The sequence below is a fragment of the Bemisia tabaci genome, chromosome 3, assembly GCF_918797505.1.
Source record: "Bemisia tabaci chromosome 3, PGI_BMITA_v3".
Taxonomy (NCBI): Eukaryota; Metazoa; Arthropoda; class Insecta; order Hemiptera; family Aleyrodidae; genus Bemisia; species Bemisia tabaci.
In genome coordinates, this window is record NC_092795.1 from 57,311,917 (window position 1) to 57,330,340 (window position 18,424).

The 18,424-nt window shown below is 41.3% G+C and overlaps 1 protein-coding gene across 2 annotated transcripts in view; it reads right to left on the reverse strand.

Moving 5' to 3' along the window:
* LOC109034134 (acid sphingomyelinase-like phosphodiesterase 3b) overlaps positions 1-18,424 on the reverse strand; it is a 165,059-nt gene that overhangs the window by 99,659 nt on the left and 46,976 nt on the right. The window contains exons 1-2 of one of the 2 annotated variants that reach the window (XM_072298882.1): positions 16,059-16,118; positions 15,365-15,446 (exon numbers count right to left, since the gene is read on the reverse strand). In XM_072298882.1, the coding sequence (XP_072154983.1) occupies positions 15,365-15,446; positions 16,059-16,097 (121 nt within the window). In that variant the 5' untranslated portion in view covers positions 16,098-16,118. Of the gene's footprint in view, positions 1-15,364; positions 15,447-16,058; positions 16,119-18,424 lie in introns of those variants that run through there. The other variant, XM_072298883.1, reaches the window with a different exon arrangement.

Consider the following 18,424-nt stretch of genomic DNA (forward strand, 5'->3'; position numbering starts at 1 on the left):
AAAGGGGTCGGTCAAGAGCGGATCCGGAGGCTCCTCGATAAACCTGAAGGCTAATCAAATGTTGATCAAACAATTCACTTTCCTCCCGAGACTTTGATGCGTGTAATTTTTTATTAAACTATTTTCGAACCGCCGACAGAATCTGTCGGATTTTCAAACTATCTAGTCCGGATGTTCTCTTACATGAAACCACATCCACTTCCGTATTTCACTGGAGTATCTTGCGAGGAAAATTCTATCACTTTATCAGATCATTCACTCAGTCGGATACTCATGGAATCACTGCATTGATCGGCGCGCGCAGTTGCGGGAAGATACTTTTGAAAAGCAACCTTCTGGAGTGATCATTTGGAAAAGCATACGGATGGCCAAACTGCGAAACCACGTATTTCCATAGAAATTTTTCAAAATTTCAACTTCTATTTTATTTTTTTGAAGGGAGATAGTCCAACTATACAGCTTGAAATTTATACGGAATATTCTGCGCACAGCATAGGGAAATCGAGGAAGCTATCAAGAGATAAAGTTGAATAGATTTCTGAAGAAAAAATAAAGCACGAAAGGATTTCCGCAGTGTTGTAAACGGAGATAAGTAGTTTTGCACTGTAGCCATCGATACTCGCATACGTTTTCAAACTTAAGACGTACGTTTAGAAGTGTACGTTTTGCGGCGAGCGACGTTAGCATTGATAATCGATCAAGGAATGTTTGAGGGAGACTATGTAATTCACGAAAAGCTAGAGGCCATAATGGCAAAGATAGGGTGGATTGCATTTTACAAAAAGGAACCAAGATTATTATAATGTTGCTAAGATTGTGCGACTTACATTCTTTTAAAAAAATTACTGAAATCATGCAAAAAATTTAATTTACATGATTTTGTCTTAATTCATATTTTGGGGTACCTAGTGGGAGTAAAGATAAAACTTGTTTAGAGGATCAGTTTATACTGGCAAGGTAAAAAAAGTTGCACTATCTTAACAACATTTGAATGCTCCTTGGTTCCTTTTTTAAAAATGCAATCCAAGTAACTTTCATTAGAGTGAAGTAATGAACTTTAAAGAGTACAGATTGTGTGTTTTTAATTCGGGAATCAGTCCGAAAATTCAGCGAACTTTAACGAAGTTATTTCCGACGAGGAAAGAAAAATCTTCTACAGCCCCGAACCGTGAAAATGCTTGAAGCGCTCAATGCGCCGAATGCGAAGCGAATTAGAAACGAATTAGGTAAGGGAACTTCTTCGTTCCCAATCAAAGCACATTGTTTTCTTCCCCCTTTTTTCCTTCGCCTCCGACATCTAACTGTGCAGGGGGTATATCGGAACCATATAGTCCTCCTCTTCCGTCTGCTTGCAATTCACTATTGATTCGAGGACTCTGACCATCGACCGCGGACTGTTCTTCAATGACTGGCCACAACTGAATCAGTCATTCTCAAAAAGACATAAGCGCCAAAAAAATCGAACATTGAGTTTTTGGCAGATTGATATTGCATGGCAATACATTTATACTTAACATTATATTATTTGAACATCATTCAGCACATCCGTAAAATCACTTTTGTGCGTAGGGAAACTGATTGTGCCTTCGTTGATTCTAATTTGAGCTCAATTTCAACAATTTCTGGCTCAGATTAGAATCAACGTATGCGTCATCAGTTTCCCTATGCACATAAGTGATTTTACGGATGAGTCAGAAATTCTAGTTCCTAATTGCAAAATGTGGTCCATTTGAACAATACTTTTTCACTTTTTTAGCCAATTTTAGATTTGCAGTGCTTTATCAAAAATTTTGAAAATGGCTAAAAGAAGACAAATTTTCGTCTCCACCTAAGTCGGAACAAATTTCTATCCAATTATCATTATTTGGACGAAACAGATTAACATGAATGGATGGAATTGAAATGGTAACGACGCGTATTCAGGCCGTACAGCTCAAATGCCATACCAGAGCAGTTCACAGTTGGCTCACGGTTAATCCTGGGATTGCAAACGGAGTGAACAAAGAATTATGTGACGTGGAGGGGCAAAACAGCACTCGAAATACACGAAGGAGCTAATATCGGTAATGGGACCGAGAACATTGACTAAAACAAGCGCGTAACTTTTAAGCCTCGAATGGCAGTTCTTAGAGACTCAACAACCATTGAGCCTCTGATTTGGTCATAAACCTGCCACGAGTCTGGCGGAATTCCTGCATACCGCGCGGCTTACGTATGGTCTCCTACCGGAAAATGCGTTTTGTTCCTCCAATAATGGAGTTTCATGCACTTTTATAATGACTTCAAAATAAGTTGCCTCAACACAAACACAAAAGCATAACGTTGGCGCGGGAAGTGGGAGCGCAACCACTACATTTGCCCATAACCGCCAATCTCCACCCTGACTTCCCGCTCTCGATCCCAATTGTAGTCTCCCCCCCCCCACACCACGCTCCCCTATCCCCCCCCCACCGGCGCGGATCGTTGCCTACCCTCGTCTCATAAAGCTCCGATTCAATACGTCTTTCCTTCGGCACGCGCGCGCTGCGTGCACATGCACCGTTAAACATACGGGGTGATCAGAAAGTTCCTTCCACTTACCTTTACTTAACCAACCACCAACTTTTCACCTAATTGATAACCGATTATTTTTCAAACCACGTAAGCGCCAAAATTGCGGATACAAGAGAAACAAGAGAACACGTTTTATCCGTTTTGTTGACGATCTTACTCGATTTTTTTTTTTTTTTTTTTTTTCTAAACATATAACGTCAAATTCGCATTTGTCGTGCCAAAACATACCCAAATACCGAGTTTCATGTACATCTATCGACAGAAATTGGGTACCCAATGTTCAACTATTTTAAACTTCAACCGGCCGCCGTTTTAAGCGGATGAGATAATGACTTGGGATTTGTGCGAAAATGTTTATTTTATGTTCTTTCAAATGATGTATCACGAGAATAAGGGTCTCTCTTTATTGAAAAAAGTGTGGGTCCGTTGTCCCCCAAGGAGCCCTCGAAAATTTTAGTGGGAGGGGGCGGGAAAATAGTAGCTCTTTTGATCTAGGAATGTCCTTCATATTTGCAAATCTTTACCTCAATTGAGGGACTTGGATGACAAGGCGCATAAGTGTAGTTTTTGCAATTTCGAGACACACGCGTTTGAAACTTCGAAATTACATGGATCCTAATAGCGAAAAGAAAGTTCAAACTGACGTTTTTAATAGCTTAAGAATTGAAATTTCGGAGCGAAAATCTCACAGAATATGGATTAAGACTAGTTTTACTTGAAATCATTATATCTCAATTTTTTTCAAAAACTGCACGTATGCGTCTTGTCCTCCAAGCTCCTCAATGTGGTAAAAATTTAGAAGGGTTGAAAGGGACTTTCGGATCACCCTGTAAAGGCGCTATTAGTGGTGACGTCAACACTGGGATTTTCCATTAAATCGAACTGGTACCAAACAGTAACGATGACATAGCCTCTTTTAATGCTACTGATGAGAATAAATCGATATGTATCGTTTTTCTGTGGCGTGGGACTAATAGCGTCCATACTTACGAGCCGTTTGTTGCCTGCTTGAAGTGATCGAGACTGTTCACCGACGCACAGTGGATCGAGCCGAACAGCTCGACCAGCGCGACACGCGCATTAGCGCCTACAAACCTAACAGAGATACCTGACGCATTGCGCAATGCGTGAAGTATCCCTGTTAGGTTTGTAGGCGCCAATGCACGTTTTGTGCCGGCGCGACACGTCGCACAGTGGATTAAGACAGCTAGAGAGGCCGGACATGAAATTGTTGACTAAAACTGCAAATTTCGATGTCAAATTCGTCCAATTTTACATTTTGAGGGGTCTTACCAAAGAAAAATTTCACGAGGAAACCAATAGAACCACTTTTAGAACCTCAAAGTTTTGAATTAACGGAGTTAAAAGTTTTTTAAGTTTTCAACTTTTGTCCGGCCTCTACCATTGACTCGATTCACTGTGCGACGTCATGCGCCTCCGCTTTTCCCGCAACTTGTTCCGTAGTTGCTGTTAATCGAATGATCAACCCCATGAAGCGGCTTCCGGAGACTAGCACACGGGCTCGCTGCAATGAACACTATAAGCACCCACTTGCGTGGGGCGCCAATTCTAGGGGAGGGGGGGGGGGGCTGAAATGCTCCATTTTTCTGTAAAGGCATTTTTCATGGGTTTTATTTTAATAAGAATTAAATTAAAATCTATAGAGAAGACTCTCACGTCTCGTAATTCATTTTTATTAAACCTCTGTATTTTTATTGGCATTTTTTGGGTGGTTGGAGTGTAGGGGAGAGGGCCTACTGGCATAATGTGTGGCATGAGATGAGCGTCTTCTAAGTCATCCTGAAGATGAGGATATGAGTTGGAAAACTTTTCGATTGGGAGGAAGCATTGCGCATAGCTTGCGTTTTCTTGGGTTTTGAGTATGATTTTGTAAAGTGGGTCGATCGGGCACTTTTTAAGGACGCGGTGAAGGAGGGAGAAAGGGGAACACATCTACTCACTCATTGACTGCGGAAGGGGCGCGCTGAATGGTGTATGCATCGGTGACACCAATTGCCCGAACGACCGTCTAGCTATTCTTCCGTGCTGAGAATAACGCTTGAACATTCCAATGTTGCCAGATTTCCCCACGTAAAAATGTATTTTGGAATAAAGTTATGAGACTGGATTACGAACGATATTTATTGAAAAATTGAAAGAAAAATATGTACAACTTTCCCAATGAATTTGTATTTTATCTAAGGAAATTTGGCAACTCTGAAGGCTTTTAAGGCGTTATTCTTTAAAACGGCAGCATTAATCACTCCTTTTGATCATCCTGGAGTGGTGATAGCCGTGGAATGGATCTATCGGGTATGTGTGCTGCAGAATTGTGTTTTGGCAGTAAAAGGAAGAATTAACGAAAACATTAATATCTTTACAAATTTTTTTAAAATTCTACGCCAGACATTGACAGTGGTAGAGAAGGAAAGAGGGCTCCCACTTTTTTCACGCTTTCCATAAAGAAAACATTTGCGCACAATTTCCACGAATACTGCTTGCGCACACGTTTATCGGTATCGTTCCCACGCACCGTGCTGTTTGGCAAAGCTGTGCCGTACTATCCATCTTATCCTTAACAGTGGAGTTTGCTACTATCCGCGTGCTACAGTAATGTGTCATGATAAGGAACTTCTCCTGAAAATACGACAGAAAACAATCCAGAGAAAAGGCCTGAGAAATCGCTATACAATTTCCATAAATAAATAATAACAATTCTGGCTTGATAAAAAAAATGTCTGTTTTCTAACTCGTCCAGTTCCTTTTCTTCAACTTTAATTTTTTGACTTCATCTATTACACTCTTTTTTATTGAATTAATTTTAAAATAATCACCTGCATACTGACTAGGATAGTCACTGAAAGTCTCTCGAATACTTTATTACACCTTACACTCCTTTTACACTCCACCTCCCCATTTCGTGCGTTAAAAAGACGGGGCTAAACATAATAAATTTCCAGTGCACCGCAGGGTTGCCAAATTTTGTCGTGAGCACAAACGTTACCGGTAAAAATTTACGCAAATGATACTTTTGAAAAATATGCGCCAATGTTATCGTTACTACACATTACTATGCGAATGATGATACGTTATCTTTTGAGGTGCTGGAGGACGAGGCGCATAAGTGTAGTTTTTGAAAAAATCAAGATATCAATGATATCAACTAAAAATAGTCTTAATGCATATTCTGTGAAAAATTCGCTCCCAAAGGCAAATTTTTAAGCATTAAAAAGTCAGCTTGAACTTTCTTTCCGCCATAAGGATCCAAGTAATTTCGAAGCTTCCGACACGTATTTCTCGAAATTGTAAAAATTACATTTATGCGCCTTGTCCTCCAAGCCCCTCAATTTTTTACCCTATTCATTGAATTTAACCATCAAAATATCATTCTTTAGTTCGTGCTACTGACTCACTGCATTACATGGCCGTAGATAATATTTATTAGCATAAGTTTAAACGGGTATAACTCTCCCCTGATATTTGTCTCTGTAAATTTTAGCATGGTTGTACAGATGTGACGGTCAAGCAGACGTCGCACAGTGGATGGAGTCAATTAGAGAGGTCGGACATGAAATTTATGACTAAAACAGCGAATTTTGATGTTTATTTCGTCCTATTTTAAGTTTAAAGGGGTGCCTCTGAGAGGAAATTTCACGAGGAAATCAATGAAACCACCTTTAGAACCTCAAAGTTCCGTATAAACAAAGTTATAAGCGTTTGAAGTTTCCCAATTTTGTCCGACCTCTCCTATTGACTCGATCCACCGTGCATCGGGTGGGATCACATAAGAGGATTGAAAAAATTGTATATTTGCTGACAGTGTCTTATGAATACCTAAACTATTTTTTTTTTCGAAAGGAAGAGACAATAGATTTTCATAATACGATACAAATACACATTATAATACTTTTTCATGTAAACCTAAGTTTTGGATAGCATCTTAAATTCCTAGCTGAAAAGTGGCCGCTTGAAAGACTTTAATGAATTTCGATTACGAAATGTTTCCCGGGGAATTTTGTTCGTTCCGAAAAGGCAAGGAAGGCAACGCCGCTCACAAATCTTTCACAGCAGTGTGCATGCCGAGTCGCTTTTCAAGAGAGGTGAGGGGTGTTTTGAGATTTTTTCTCATATCTTAAAACCTTGAAGGGGGGCTCAAAAGGCACATTTAATCGAATTAAATTTGTAACGGGGGAACGGAATTTTCCTCTGAACTTGGCAGTCGGCATATCACAACAACGCTCACAAATGACACGCAGCGCTCCATGCAGCCTCATTATTTTCCGAGAGAAGTATCAAATTATTTTTAATTTATTTATATCAAAGGTATGCCGACCTCACGAGTGTGGAAGAGAGAAGGGACTAAAACCTTTATACACAGTAGAAAAAGGCGGGAGCACAAGAGAAATGCGCGCCAGGAAAATGGGTCGGTCCTTGAAAGCGCTCACGTATTCCTTTGAGCAATTATTGTGCGTCCGTTTGAGGTCTCGTGTCAATCATTAACGCGCATGATTGTTTAACCTGGTAGTCAAAATAATTGAAGGGACAAATGAAAAAAAATTTCAAGTCTTTTTCCACTGTCTTAAGTTCTGAACGTTAAAAAAAATTTAGGGCCGCATTCATAACTGCTCACTCAACGTGAAGACCCTTTGAGGCAAAAATGCAAAATAATGAAAGAGAAGTCCGAGAAAGTTAAAATTATTTTTAATCATACCTTCGCAATCGCCAGAGATAAAACATTATGAATCTTTAATAAAACTTCAAACCTTCAACATTTCAAGAACAGAGGAAATCATGCCAAGCTCTTGCGATTTACACTTACAATCGAGAGGTCTTTTTTTATGTCAATTTCTGCATGAATTTCAACTCGCCAAAGTTTTTCATGCTCTTTTCTGCAAAGCGGAAATCACAAGGTTACTATGCTAAATTTTGGTGAGATGGCATGCAAAGGACCCGAGTACGAGGAGATTAAATTTATGTGTTAAAATTCACGATATAAGAGTATCTGAGTAGAGTACCTACATCAAAATTTGCTTCTCCTATAGCACTGGTCCAGAAATTTTTGTGGTTTTACGTGATGGTGAATGGACGGATTAAGTCATTTGACTGGAAACCTTCGGTATCAGAGATAGCAGGGTTTCAAGGCTTATCGTGGAAAAATTATCTCCTAATTTTGGCTGCTACATCTAAAAATGGCTTAGGTTTTCCTCAGTCATTCACCATGTTTCCAAAAAATTAAATTTTTCTTAGAAACCCCCGATTTTGCAGAAAATTTCCATTTGCCCGGCCTAAATTGCGCTTATTAGCTATTAGCTATTTATAAAAAGCTGTCATTTTTTGAATGAGCTCTTAAAGCCCTCCCAATATCAATTCATAGCTTTTTACTGAATGGAATCGTGTTAACCAGTGTCGTGAAGGGAATTGAACGTTCTTGGTTTTTTGTTTATTTCTGTGCTTATACAGCAATTTTGAAATTTTACACACATGAAACTTTACGACGACCATCTTTTACATTTTTCTCAGAATGCTGTGCTTGAAAACTCGGAAAATATGACAACTTGAGGGACCTCTACCGTCCTGATGGTTGGGGGTCTGACGCGAAAGTTGCAAGCGAAAAAGTGTGGGTACGGCTAAACTGGGAAAGCGCTGGTACGTGAATAGCTCTACAGATCTACAGAGATAACAAAAGAAATGATGAGCTCTATCACAAGAGAGACGAAAGACATTGATTAGGGAGGGAAACAAGGGAAACGAGCTGTATAAATAAGTGCCAGCATGCGAGCGAGTTTAGGAGCTCTTGCAAGAAGAACTGCCGAGCACAATGCATGCAGACTCCTTAATTTTTTGGCATCACGTCTCTTAGGTTTTCCACCGTCTGCTCACTGCCTCGCTCAGAGACACTTCTTTGCCGCGTTCATTCCGTGTTCGCGGACTCGGTAAGGACACTTCTTTTGAAATATTCAAGAGCAGGAAATCAATTATAGTCTGACCCAGTTCAACGACAAACGGCGGCGCGGCGTCTTAAAAATTGGCTTCCGCATCCCGACATCACCGTCCGGGGGCGGTGAAATAATACTCACTACGCACAGAGCAACAGGTCATCTTTCGAGGGCGCTCATGAAGCTGGCACGCTATTTGCCAACGTCCGGACTTAATAGAGTGCGATCATTCGACATGATTGGGTCATAAGTTATGTCCAACAAAAGTTGGGCTTCGAGCGTCCATGATTTTAGATCACGCATGCACCCCCACCCCCATCCTTCTCGCAGGGGTAGACTAGGTAGCGAGCCCCTTCGTGTGTGACTCCTACAAGGGGGCTTTTGGAAGACACCACCGACATTTTTTTAGTTTGACACCTACCTGAGGAAAATGTTCATATCTGCGAACATATCGATGAGCATGTCTTGAATGGAAGAGGAAGCCTTTCTTCCTCGCGCTAGTCACAGAGGTGGATCCAGCAATTTGGCAACGCCGGATTCCCTCCGCTTAAATCTATGCTGAATAATCGATTCTTGTTGGAGCACCAGGCCCCTCCAGAATCGATACATTTCCATAGGTATAAATGAAGGAAAGAAATGTTGCCAATTTGCTGCATCCGCCAATGGCCAGTGAAAATTACACTAGAGTTAGATAACTTCTGGAGGGAGAATAAAGGTTGGGTTATTGGCATGTATTACATGGCCGAGGTTTGCATGAAGTGGCAGATACTATCAGCAGCTGACATCGAACCACTTCTCCCTCCAGACAGAATGAGCACGTATTCAAGCATAAGGAAGAATCTAAGCGATGAAAATATTATTACGGAACATTGCCCCTTTCTCCCATACAGTTTCCTCTCTGCGTCTCAAAATGAAATTAATATCCCAGATAATCGTCCATTTACAAACCGAAAGACGACTCAAATCGTGCGAAGCTACATGCAGAGTGTTGAGTTTAAATATTTTCTTCCCCCTCTTCCTGCCCCCTTTCTCACGTGCTGTCTCTCTTTCTCTCCCGTTATCCTCCTCTTTCTCGCTATCTCTCTCTCCCTCGTTGACGATCATGATCCATTCCGATGGTTTTTCTGTAGATATTACTCCGCAAAGGAAAGTTCAAGACACAATACTAAGCGTTTCCATTCCCTCTTGCATACTAAAAGTGCAAATGCGCGTTGAAAATTTCCAATAGAGGAGAACACAAGAGCAAAGCGGGCAATTCAAGGCGATATTGCGAATTTATGTGGAACGCGAAGGAAACAGATAAATGCAGAAGAAATGAAATATTGCGTACGTTGAATCTGTAATTTGCACGGTTTGGTCGCTTGGAAAATTTTCACCGGGTCGGATGCGGATGACAATTTTGTACGTAATACGCGCACGTTGAAAAGGGATTGAATTATGATTAAAGAGAGGTCTTGAAAAACTCTAATGGAGGATAAGGAGTAGTTTTTGAAAAGAGTCATGGTGATTTTTCTCCCCCGCGTAAACTCCACTGATGGAGTTCCCGTGGAGAAATGGCTCCGTCGAGGAGAGGAGAACTCAATTTTTTCTCCGCCGACGTCTTGCAAGTATATTTTTGATGCCCCATTCCTCTCCGATTCTTCATTCCTCCTCTCTTTCGCACTCGTGCGTCCGTGAAAACTGAAATAAGGACAGCAACAGATGGTTCGCTGTAGGAATGGAGATAGGAAAAGTTTTGTTTTACACGGTTCATTAAAATGAAGATAAAGTCAACGCCCTCCTCGAAAAAGGACCGGGATGAGCTTTGAAGAGTAGAATTTCAATTATTTCATCCGGGCAACACTCCATTCCAACCCGGGCTCTTGCCTTCAGCACTGGTCACAAAGGGGAACAAACAAGGAAACAAGGAAACAAGACCCAAATTATCCAAACCTGAAGAGGAACCAAGACGGCGCGGCGCGGCGCCAAGCGGCCTGCCCATAAGCAGCGGCGGCGGGCAACCCTTCCGCGGAGAGCAGGAAGGGCAGGGGTGTGAGAGAGTCAAGAATAATTAAGCGTATTGTCTCGGAGCTGTACTAATTATGAGCAGTTATCAAGATTTGACATTATATTTTAAAGTCGCTGCTTCCAGTGAATAAACATCGAGGTCTCTCGCCCTAGTACCTACTTGTGTTCATTTAAAGTTAGAACTTATGAAAACGCTCATTGTTATAATCGGTGGCGGGCGGTTCATTATTCTTCTCCGACTCAACTTCCAAGCTCCTCCCCGCACCCTCGCCTGGCGCCACCGCCGCGCCGCCAGATGGAACCCGGGACCCCGGAGAAACGCACGAGGGAGCAGGTGATTCAGCGCGCAGTTTGGTCGGCGGCCGGCCCGAAGCTTCAAACAGCTCGCTAGACCGTGTCTGTCTTCTTTGTCCGCTCGCTGCGCGCTGCGTTTTGCCTACGCGACGTATGGAAGGGGAACGCCTTCATTCGGGACAGCCGGCAACCGGCTCAACTCGCGGACTAACTCAACATTACACGCGTTGATTTACAAGCAGGCCACTCCGCGCGCCGAGGACGCCAACCCAACCCGCACGCTTGACGGTGCCCAACACAAAAGAACATCCGCGCCAAAACTTTTTCCCAACTTTCGTTTCCCCACGGCATAGCGCTCGCGACGCAGAGCAGTGTGACACTTGCCGCCTTCCCACCTCCTCGGAGGCCCTTCCCTCGCCGACTCGTGCGATATCGCGATGTATCGAAGAGTGGAAATTCGATACTTTTACCCTCGGACGAGGCGAGTATCGAGAGTGAGCGTGGCTCCGTTTCCGTCGAAAAGCGGGGGTCGAGAATCCAATTTTAATGCGCGGCCCGTCAGCGGCGTAATTGAACTCGAACGCTATCAGCATCGATCGGCGGTCTCGTCAGATGCGGGAAAGTGAAAACGATTAAGTTTCGTCCGACTCGGGTCTTAGCTGACTTGGATGCGAGTCATGCAATAGCACCATCTACAGCGGCACCGTATTTTGTGAGCCCGTGTACACTAGTGTCCCTTTATACTGAGAGTTTAGACACTGTGAATCCATTTCTGATTGGTTTCCGTATTTTTGGCCTCCTTAGTGTGACAAACGGGAATGAAGATTACATTTTCAGCTATTGCAAATGTTATAATCTGGAACGGACCGGGCAACAACGGGTTCGGCAAGAAACAAACGGAATTTAAGAATGAGCCGATCAAAGGTTACGAAAAACTTTCAATTTGTGTAATCTTTATTCCTGTTTGTGACTCCATGAGGGGGGTTGTCTGAACTCTTGGTATAGAGGGACTCTAAAGTGTACACTGCCGTGTTAAGGAAAAACGCCCTATGAGCCTTTAGGCGTTGCCAGATTTCCTTCAATAAAACCCCAATTTACTGGTAACATTTTAATATTTTTTTTTCACAATATTTCGGCAATTTTGCTCGCAACTTGATCTAAAATATCTAAACATTTTAAGAAAAAATACAAATATCTTTCCTCAAAAATACCTGTAATATCCGCGGAAATTTGGCAATTTTTGAATGTTCTTACGGCGTTTTTCCTTAGCACGGCAATAAGGAGTTCGTCATCAAAGAGCCGTCTTTAATAAATTTGGTTGCATATCAAAAGTGATTATTTGTTCGACACACTTATTTATCTAATTTTAACAGTGAAGTTGGAAAATTACACTGTTCTTCGGTTGGGTAAGTAACTTGATTTGCCGAAAAGCAGATTTCCCTTTATGTTCTACTTTATCGAGGGTCGATACTAATAAGATCAAAATTAAAATGAATGGAGAAGTCCTGCCTCTGCACTAAAAGGACTTGGTATCATCTGGTACGAAGATTAGCGAAGTATTTTTTACGTTGACACGCCTTGCGTGGCAATTTTATCCAATCAGGATTTGAGTTTTTAACTTTTTAACCGTTTTTATTCTTATTATTTCAACAGTTTCAAAAATTAAGATGCACACGATGCCTTTTTGGCTAAGTTGAAAATTTTACCTTGTTAATTTCATTATGAATGGTGAAACCTTGAACATGAGCATACCGTGCAAATTTTTAAAAATAAAACCGGAAGAAAAATTGTCTAAACCATCAATGCGGCCGCTCAAAACTTACCGTGAATAACTCTCATTAGAATAACTCTACCTGGGGAAGTAATGTTGCTGATACTTATGAGCCTCAGATATGGGTCTACAAATGCAACCATTACGAGGAAAAAGAATAAGGCATCAAATTGAAAAGGAAACGAAAAAATCCGAGTGACAATACAGCCGAAGATAGGAGAGACATATTTGGGCCGCGTTTCTGACTTTTCTCCCGAAGAAGAGCGACAACTAATTGGTAGCATACCACAGAGCGGATCATTGCGAGTTCACGCCTCGCGCCAGCGCGCCTTCAATTTTGCAGACGCAACACGGACACCCATCAAGTACGAATAGTTGTATCTCTGCGCCGTCGTCAACGCGCGTCCGTTCCTTTGCGTGATTCTATGTTGTATTGGTTCTGTTTGTCTTATTTGTGATGCGTCTTCGTTCTTCGAGGTAGACATGAACGATACAGACGAAGAGGAGAGGCGTATTTGTGCCTCGTTTTTTAACTTTTCTCCCAATTCTGATAATGAGCGACACATCATTAACGGCATAGAGCGGAGTAGCACGAGTTCATTCCTCGCGCGCCTTCAATTGGACGTATTTCTGCCAAACGGATTTATGTGCATCAAGACATGAGCCCCGAGACCCATGAAAATATATGCGTAACAGGGCTCACGTCATGATGTACATAGTTCCGTTTGGTAGATATACGTCCAATTTTGCGTGTGCGACAAAGGCATCCCTTGAGCAAGAATAGTTGAATCTTATCTCTGTCGCTTGACGTTTGAGAGACCTCTAAACATGTTTTTTCTTTTGTTCCCCAAAGTGCATGATTATTGATTTGGATACATCATAGCATATTCTGAGCAAACTCAAAACCTTGTTTTCTGATGGTTTATTGGCTTTGTGTCTAACGTTTAACCTAAATTTCTTTCAAATTTCAAAAAGGAAACACCTTAACGCAGGTCAATGACAGAGATAAGATTCAACTATTCTTGCTCCAGGGATGCCTTTGTCTTACACGCAAAATTGGACGTATATCTACCAAACGGAACTATGTACACCATGACGTGAGCCCTGTTACGCATATATTTTCATGGGTCTCGGGGCTCATGCCTTGATGCACATAGTTCCGTTTGACAGAATTACGTCCAATTTTGCGTGTGCGACAAAGGCATCCCTGGAGCAAGAATAGTTGAATCTTATCTCTGTCATTGACCTGCGTTAAGGTGTTTCCTTTTTGAAATTTGGAAGAAATTAAGGTTAAATGTTAGACACAAAGCCAATAAACCATCAGAAAACAAGGTTTTGAGTTTGCTCAGAGTATGCTATGATGTATCCAAATTAATAATCATGCACTTTGGGGAACAAAAGGAAAAACATGTTTAGAGGTCTCTCAAACGTCAAGCGCGTTAAAGGGCGCACGTCTAAAAATTGGTAGTCTGGCGAGAGTTGTGTCGTGTTGGGGAATTTTTTTGTGACAACTTCTGCTAATTCCACGCTAGGTCGATTCGACCCGACTATCTCTTCTGGAGGAGTCAGACAGGGTGGATGAGGAAGGAGGTGAGAAAGCGTCAGAATGAAACCAAAAAGATGTAAATTTTTGGGGAAAAAATACTTTCTTATTACCTTCAAAATCATATAAAACTCACATTGATAGTGCTTCAAAAACTATCGAAATCAATGTAATGAAATACGAGTCAATTTGAGCCGACTTGGGACTTCGCGTATGAAATTTTTTTGTCGGATTTGACGGTTAAACACCAACTGCTCGTTTACAAGTTGTTTTTGGAGTTTTTGAGCATGTTCATCGAATTCCGCGTAAAATTTTGATGACGAAATAGGCATGGCGGTGCTTTGATTCTTACCCTACCCAGTAACCGCTATTTGAAGAGGACGAAAATCGACAACGGGGCTTTGGCTCAATGGAGAACCATCTCGAGGCACTAATCCGAAAGCGAGAACGGGTGGAAAATTGGAAAGAGTTTATCGCGCCCGGCGCCCGGGTCATGGGGCGGGCTGCGGGGGGGAGGGGGAGGGGTGGAGGGGTGGAGGCGGATTGCGATGAAAGAATCTCTGTCGTAATTGCGAGTACCTAAGTCGAGTAGTTGCGAGCGAATTATTTATCGATATCGATTGTGAGCAATTCTCATTTCTCGCCGAAGCTGCAGTTTGTTGGGTTTTGTAGTCCGGCTGTGCGAGTGTGTTGGTGTGTCTTTATCAGAGGCGGCGCGGCGCGGCGTCGGCGATGAAATGAATAGGAAAACCCCGATGATTAACTCTCCCAGCGCACGCAAACGAATTCACAATAGATAAGATTCCCCGTAATTATATACAATTATTCATTTGCGCACCCCCGTGAGAAATTCACTGCTCACAGAGCTTTTAGCTACAGTCCTCGCGCCCCCACTGTTGCCTTTTGCGTTGAAACGGGAAAGTTCAACCCTCAGCCCTCGGCACACTTCTCCTAACGGAAAATTCTTCATCTATTCTGGCACGCTCAATGTTCAGCCGTCTTTCTAGTTTTCACTTAATCAAATGTTCGTACGCTCACAAATTCTTTTCTCACAACACAAACACAAGTTTCGGATGTTTTACAAACATAGGTTCGATCCAACAAAACAAGACGTTAAATGTAAATGTGATGATGAGCTCCATGCATGACCGAAACAATTTCTTCTCACCGTATGGCGATGGTCAAAACCGGTTTTGACAAGATGACGGGGTTTGACTATAACATTTACAATATTATTAAATGAGTAGGAAGTAACCATACCAATTTTCGTGCTGGAGTCCGCCAAGACACAACTCAGAGAAAACACAACTAAGTTGAATACTCGAGGTGACACCATTTTCCCCTGCAAACATAAAAAAGAGAGATTATACATTACGGTTACAGTAAATCATGCTGCGTGTAATTATTATGACCACGCGAGTTTTGCCGAATTTTCAGGTTAATCAAACTCAATATGCACTTTTTTTGTGGTGTCATATCGTAACGATTTTTTCTGTAGAGATCATTGATAACACTATGAACAGTTTCGTCAAATTTTATTTTGATGTACTGCATGGAAAAACGAAACATTCCTTATTAAAAGTTAATGACAAGAGCAGCTTAGACAAAAATATTATGTTCATGTCAAAATGTATACTTGTTGTTGTAAAGGTTGTTTTTGCGCTCGAGATTTTTTCGAACGATTTCTGAAATTTCGAAAATTTCTGACCCGTCTGTAAAGACACATACCTGTTTAAAGAAACTAAGAGGACGTCGTTTGTAAAATGAGTCAGAAGTTGTAGTTCCCCATTGGAAAATGTAGACCAAATATCGGATCTCGTGAGCGCATCCGCCAGCTATTTATTTTACCGTTTGATCTTTGGCACGTATCTGAGTCCAGAATGAGAACGCTGATGGGTATCAGTTAGTGTGGTTTCCTTTAATGCTCTGCCAAAAGGCTTCATAATATACTTACTTCAGCAAAACGAGGCTCGTGGCAACTCATATGCCACATGAGCTAAAATAGCTTGTTTTATCTTTCCGTTTATCCTTAAATGTAGCTATTTTTGATGCAGTCTTGCAAGTTATTCCTGGGTAAGTATATTTGCCTCGCCGACTTATCACGGTATAGTGTGCTAATCTCGTTTGGAAGCTATACCTGCATTAGATTAATATCAGTCCAAACCTTTTCATTCCTCCCTGTAGAAGATAGAATTTGTGTCAAAGGATGTTACATGCTATGTCTATCGGTCTGACACACTCTACACGGTTGACTATGAAGCATTCTCATTATGCTTAGCGCTTAGCAATGGCGTGGCGTGCTTTGCGATACATCGATTGATCTGCCATTTAAACCTATGGAAAAAGATCGATAAACGATTCTTAATCCGATAATACATATAATAATCGACTTTTACCATAGCTTCGAATGGGAATTATCGAAAATCAATCATTCATGCCTGGCCAGTGGCTTAAAGAGATTGAAGGTCACGGAAAATATTGAATTACTCGTATGACTCTGGTTTTTTTTCACATTCTCTCCCATTCCCCCCCTCCTCTAACTTTCTTTCAAGTCTATACTTCATTTGAAAGCATTGGAAAATGAAATAGTCAGAATTTCTCAATGACTCAAGTTGAAAAATGTATGATAATTTCTCTACAATTCCTGTAAATTTCAAGGAGAACTACTTTAGATGGTGGCATTTTTTTCTGGCACCAGATGCCTCACAAAATACCTTCAAAATTTCACTCTTCAATTTATTAATTCATTTTCTATGCTTTCCTCTTCGTTCTCCTCTCCATCAGAACAATGCTCGGGGAAAGTTGTTATTGAAATAAGAGTCTTAATGATTTCTTTGTGTAATTCACAGTTGAGGTGCTTCAGCACGTTGAGCAGAAAGGAAGGCGGCTTGTAAAGCATGGTTTGCCAATGGAGGAGTTTTAAAGTTCTTCCTACCACACCGGAAACACCCCTCATAATCAAAAACCCTTAGGAATAAAATGCGAAAGGAGAGGAAGAAAACAAAGTTTCCTAATTAAAAAAATAAAAATGAGTGCTCGTTGAATTCAAAAAAGGCTCCACTCTCCCGGCAAAAAATCAATACGAACTTCGTAATGAGGGAAACCAATTTTTGGGGTCTTGATAGACGTCCGAGCCTTGGGGGAAAGTTCACCGTCAAAAGGTCGTGATTCATTAATTTTGGTTTTACCGATTTTAACAAGCAGTTTCGGGGGCTATTTAATCGGACCTCAAGGCTGGCGACTCGGCCTGGAACCCCGAGGGGCGGGGCTGGATTGAGAGTCACTCATACTCATCATCATTCCTCAAACTCATTGTGAATGTCCGCTTTCTCAGATTATTCCAATCGTAGTTACACTGAAAAAAAATCTCTGTGTATTTACTAAGAAAATGGTAAAATTACCAAGAATTCAGGGTTCTATTTGATCCCAGTTTTTTCTTGGTAAAATTACCGTTTATTGAATAGGTAATTTTATCGAGAAATCTCGGTAAAATTATTGAACTTTCTGGGTAATTTCACTGGACCTTGGTAAAAACGCCAATATTTTTTATCGACTGTGGTAGAATTACCGAGATAAAATGGCAAAGTTACCGGGAATTGATTACCAATAAAAGTGGTATTCTTACCTGAAAAAAACAGTAAAAATACCGGTTTTTAGGTAAGCTTACCAGTCTATCTTGGTAAAATTACCAATAATTGGTAAAAAAAAGTGAGATGGTAAAGGTACCAACGGACCGTGGTAAAAACGCCGAGAATTTTTTTTCAGTGTACATTGTTATCTTTGCGGTAAAAATAATTTCGGTCCCGGTAGAAAAGCTGTGTTGTTATTGGACCCGAAAGAAGTGTTACCACAAAAGTAACATTATGTAATAACGACCAGAAAATTAGGTGGGACCTGGAATTCACTTGAAGTCTGGTGAGAAGGATGACTCTATCCCCAGAAGCGCATCCCCAGCAATTTGGCAACACCGGGTTCCCTCCATTCAAACCTATGTTAAATAATCGATTCTTGTCGGAGCAGCTGGCTCCTCAAAGAATCAACACACTCCCATAGGTTTAAATGGAGAAAAACAATGTTGCCAATTCGCTGGATCTGCCAATGTATATCCCCTTATGTAGAAGATGCAGAGAAACGAGCACATAGGATATGATGAGAGCAACGAGAGTGAATTTCTGAAGGTCAGGAGGAGCGTCCGTAATAATAGGGTGTATTAGTTAATGGACGTTGAAAATTAAAAAATTTTCGACTCCATTTTCAAACAGCTAGTCTAGATTGGTCATGTTAATTGGATGAGGGAGGGACAACTGCCAAAAAAGATCC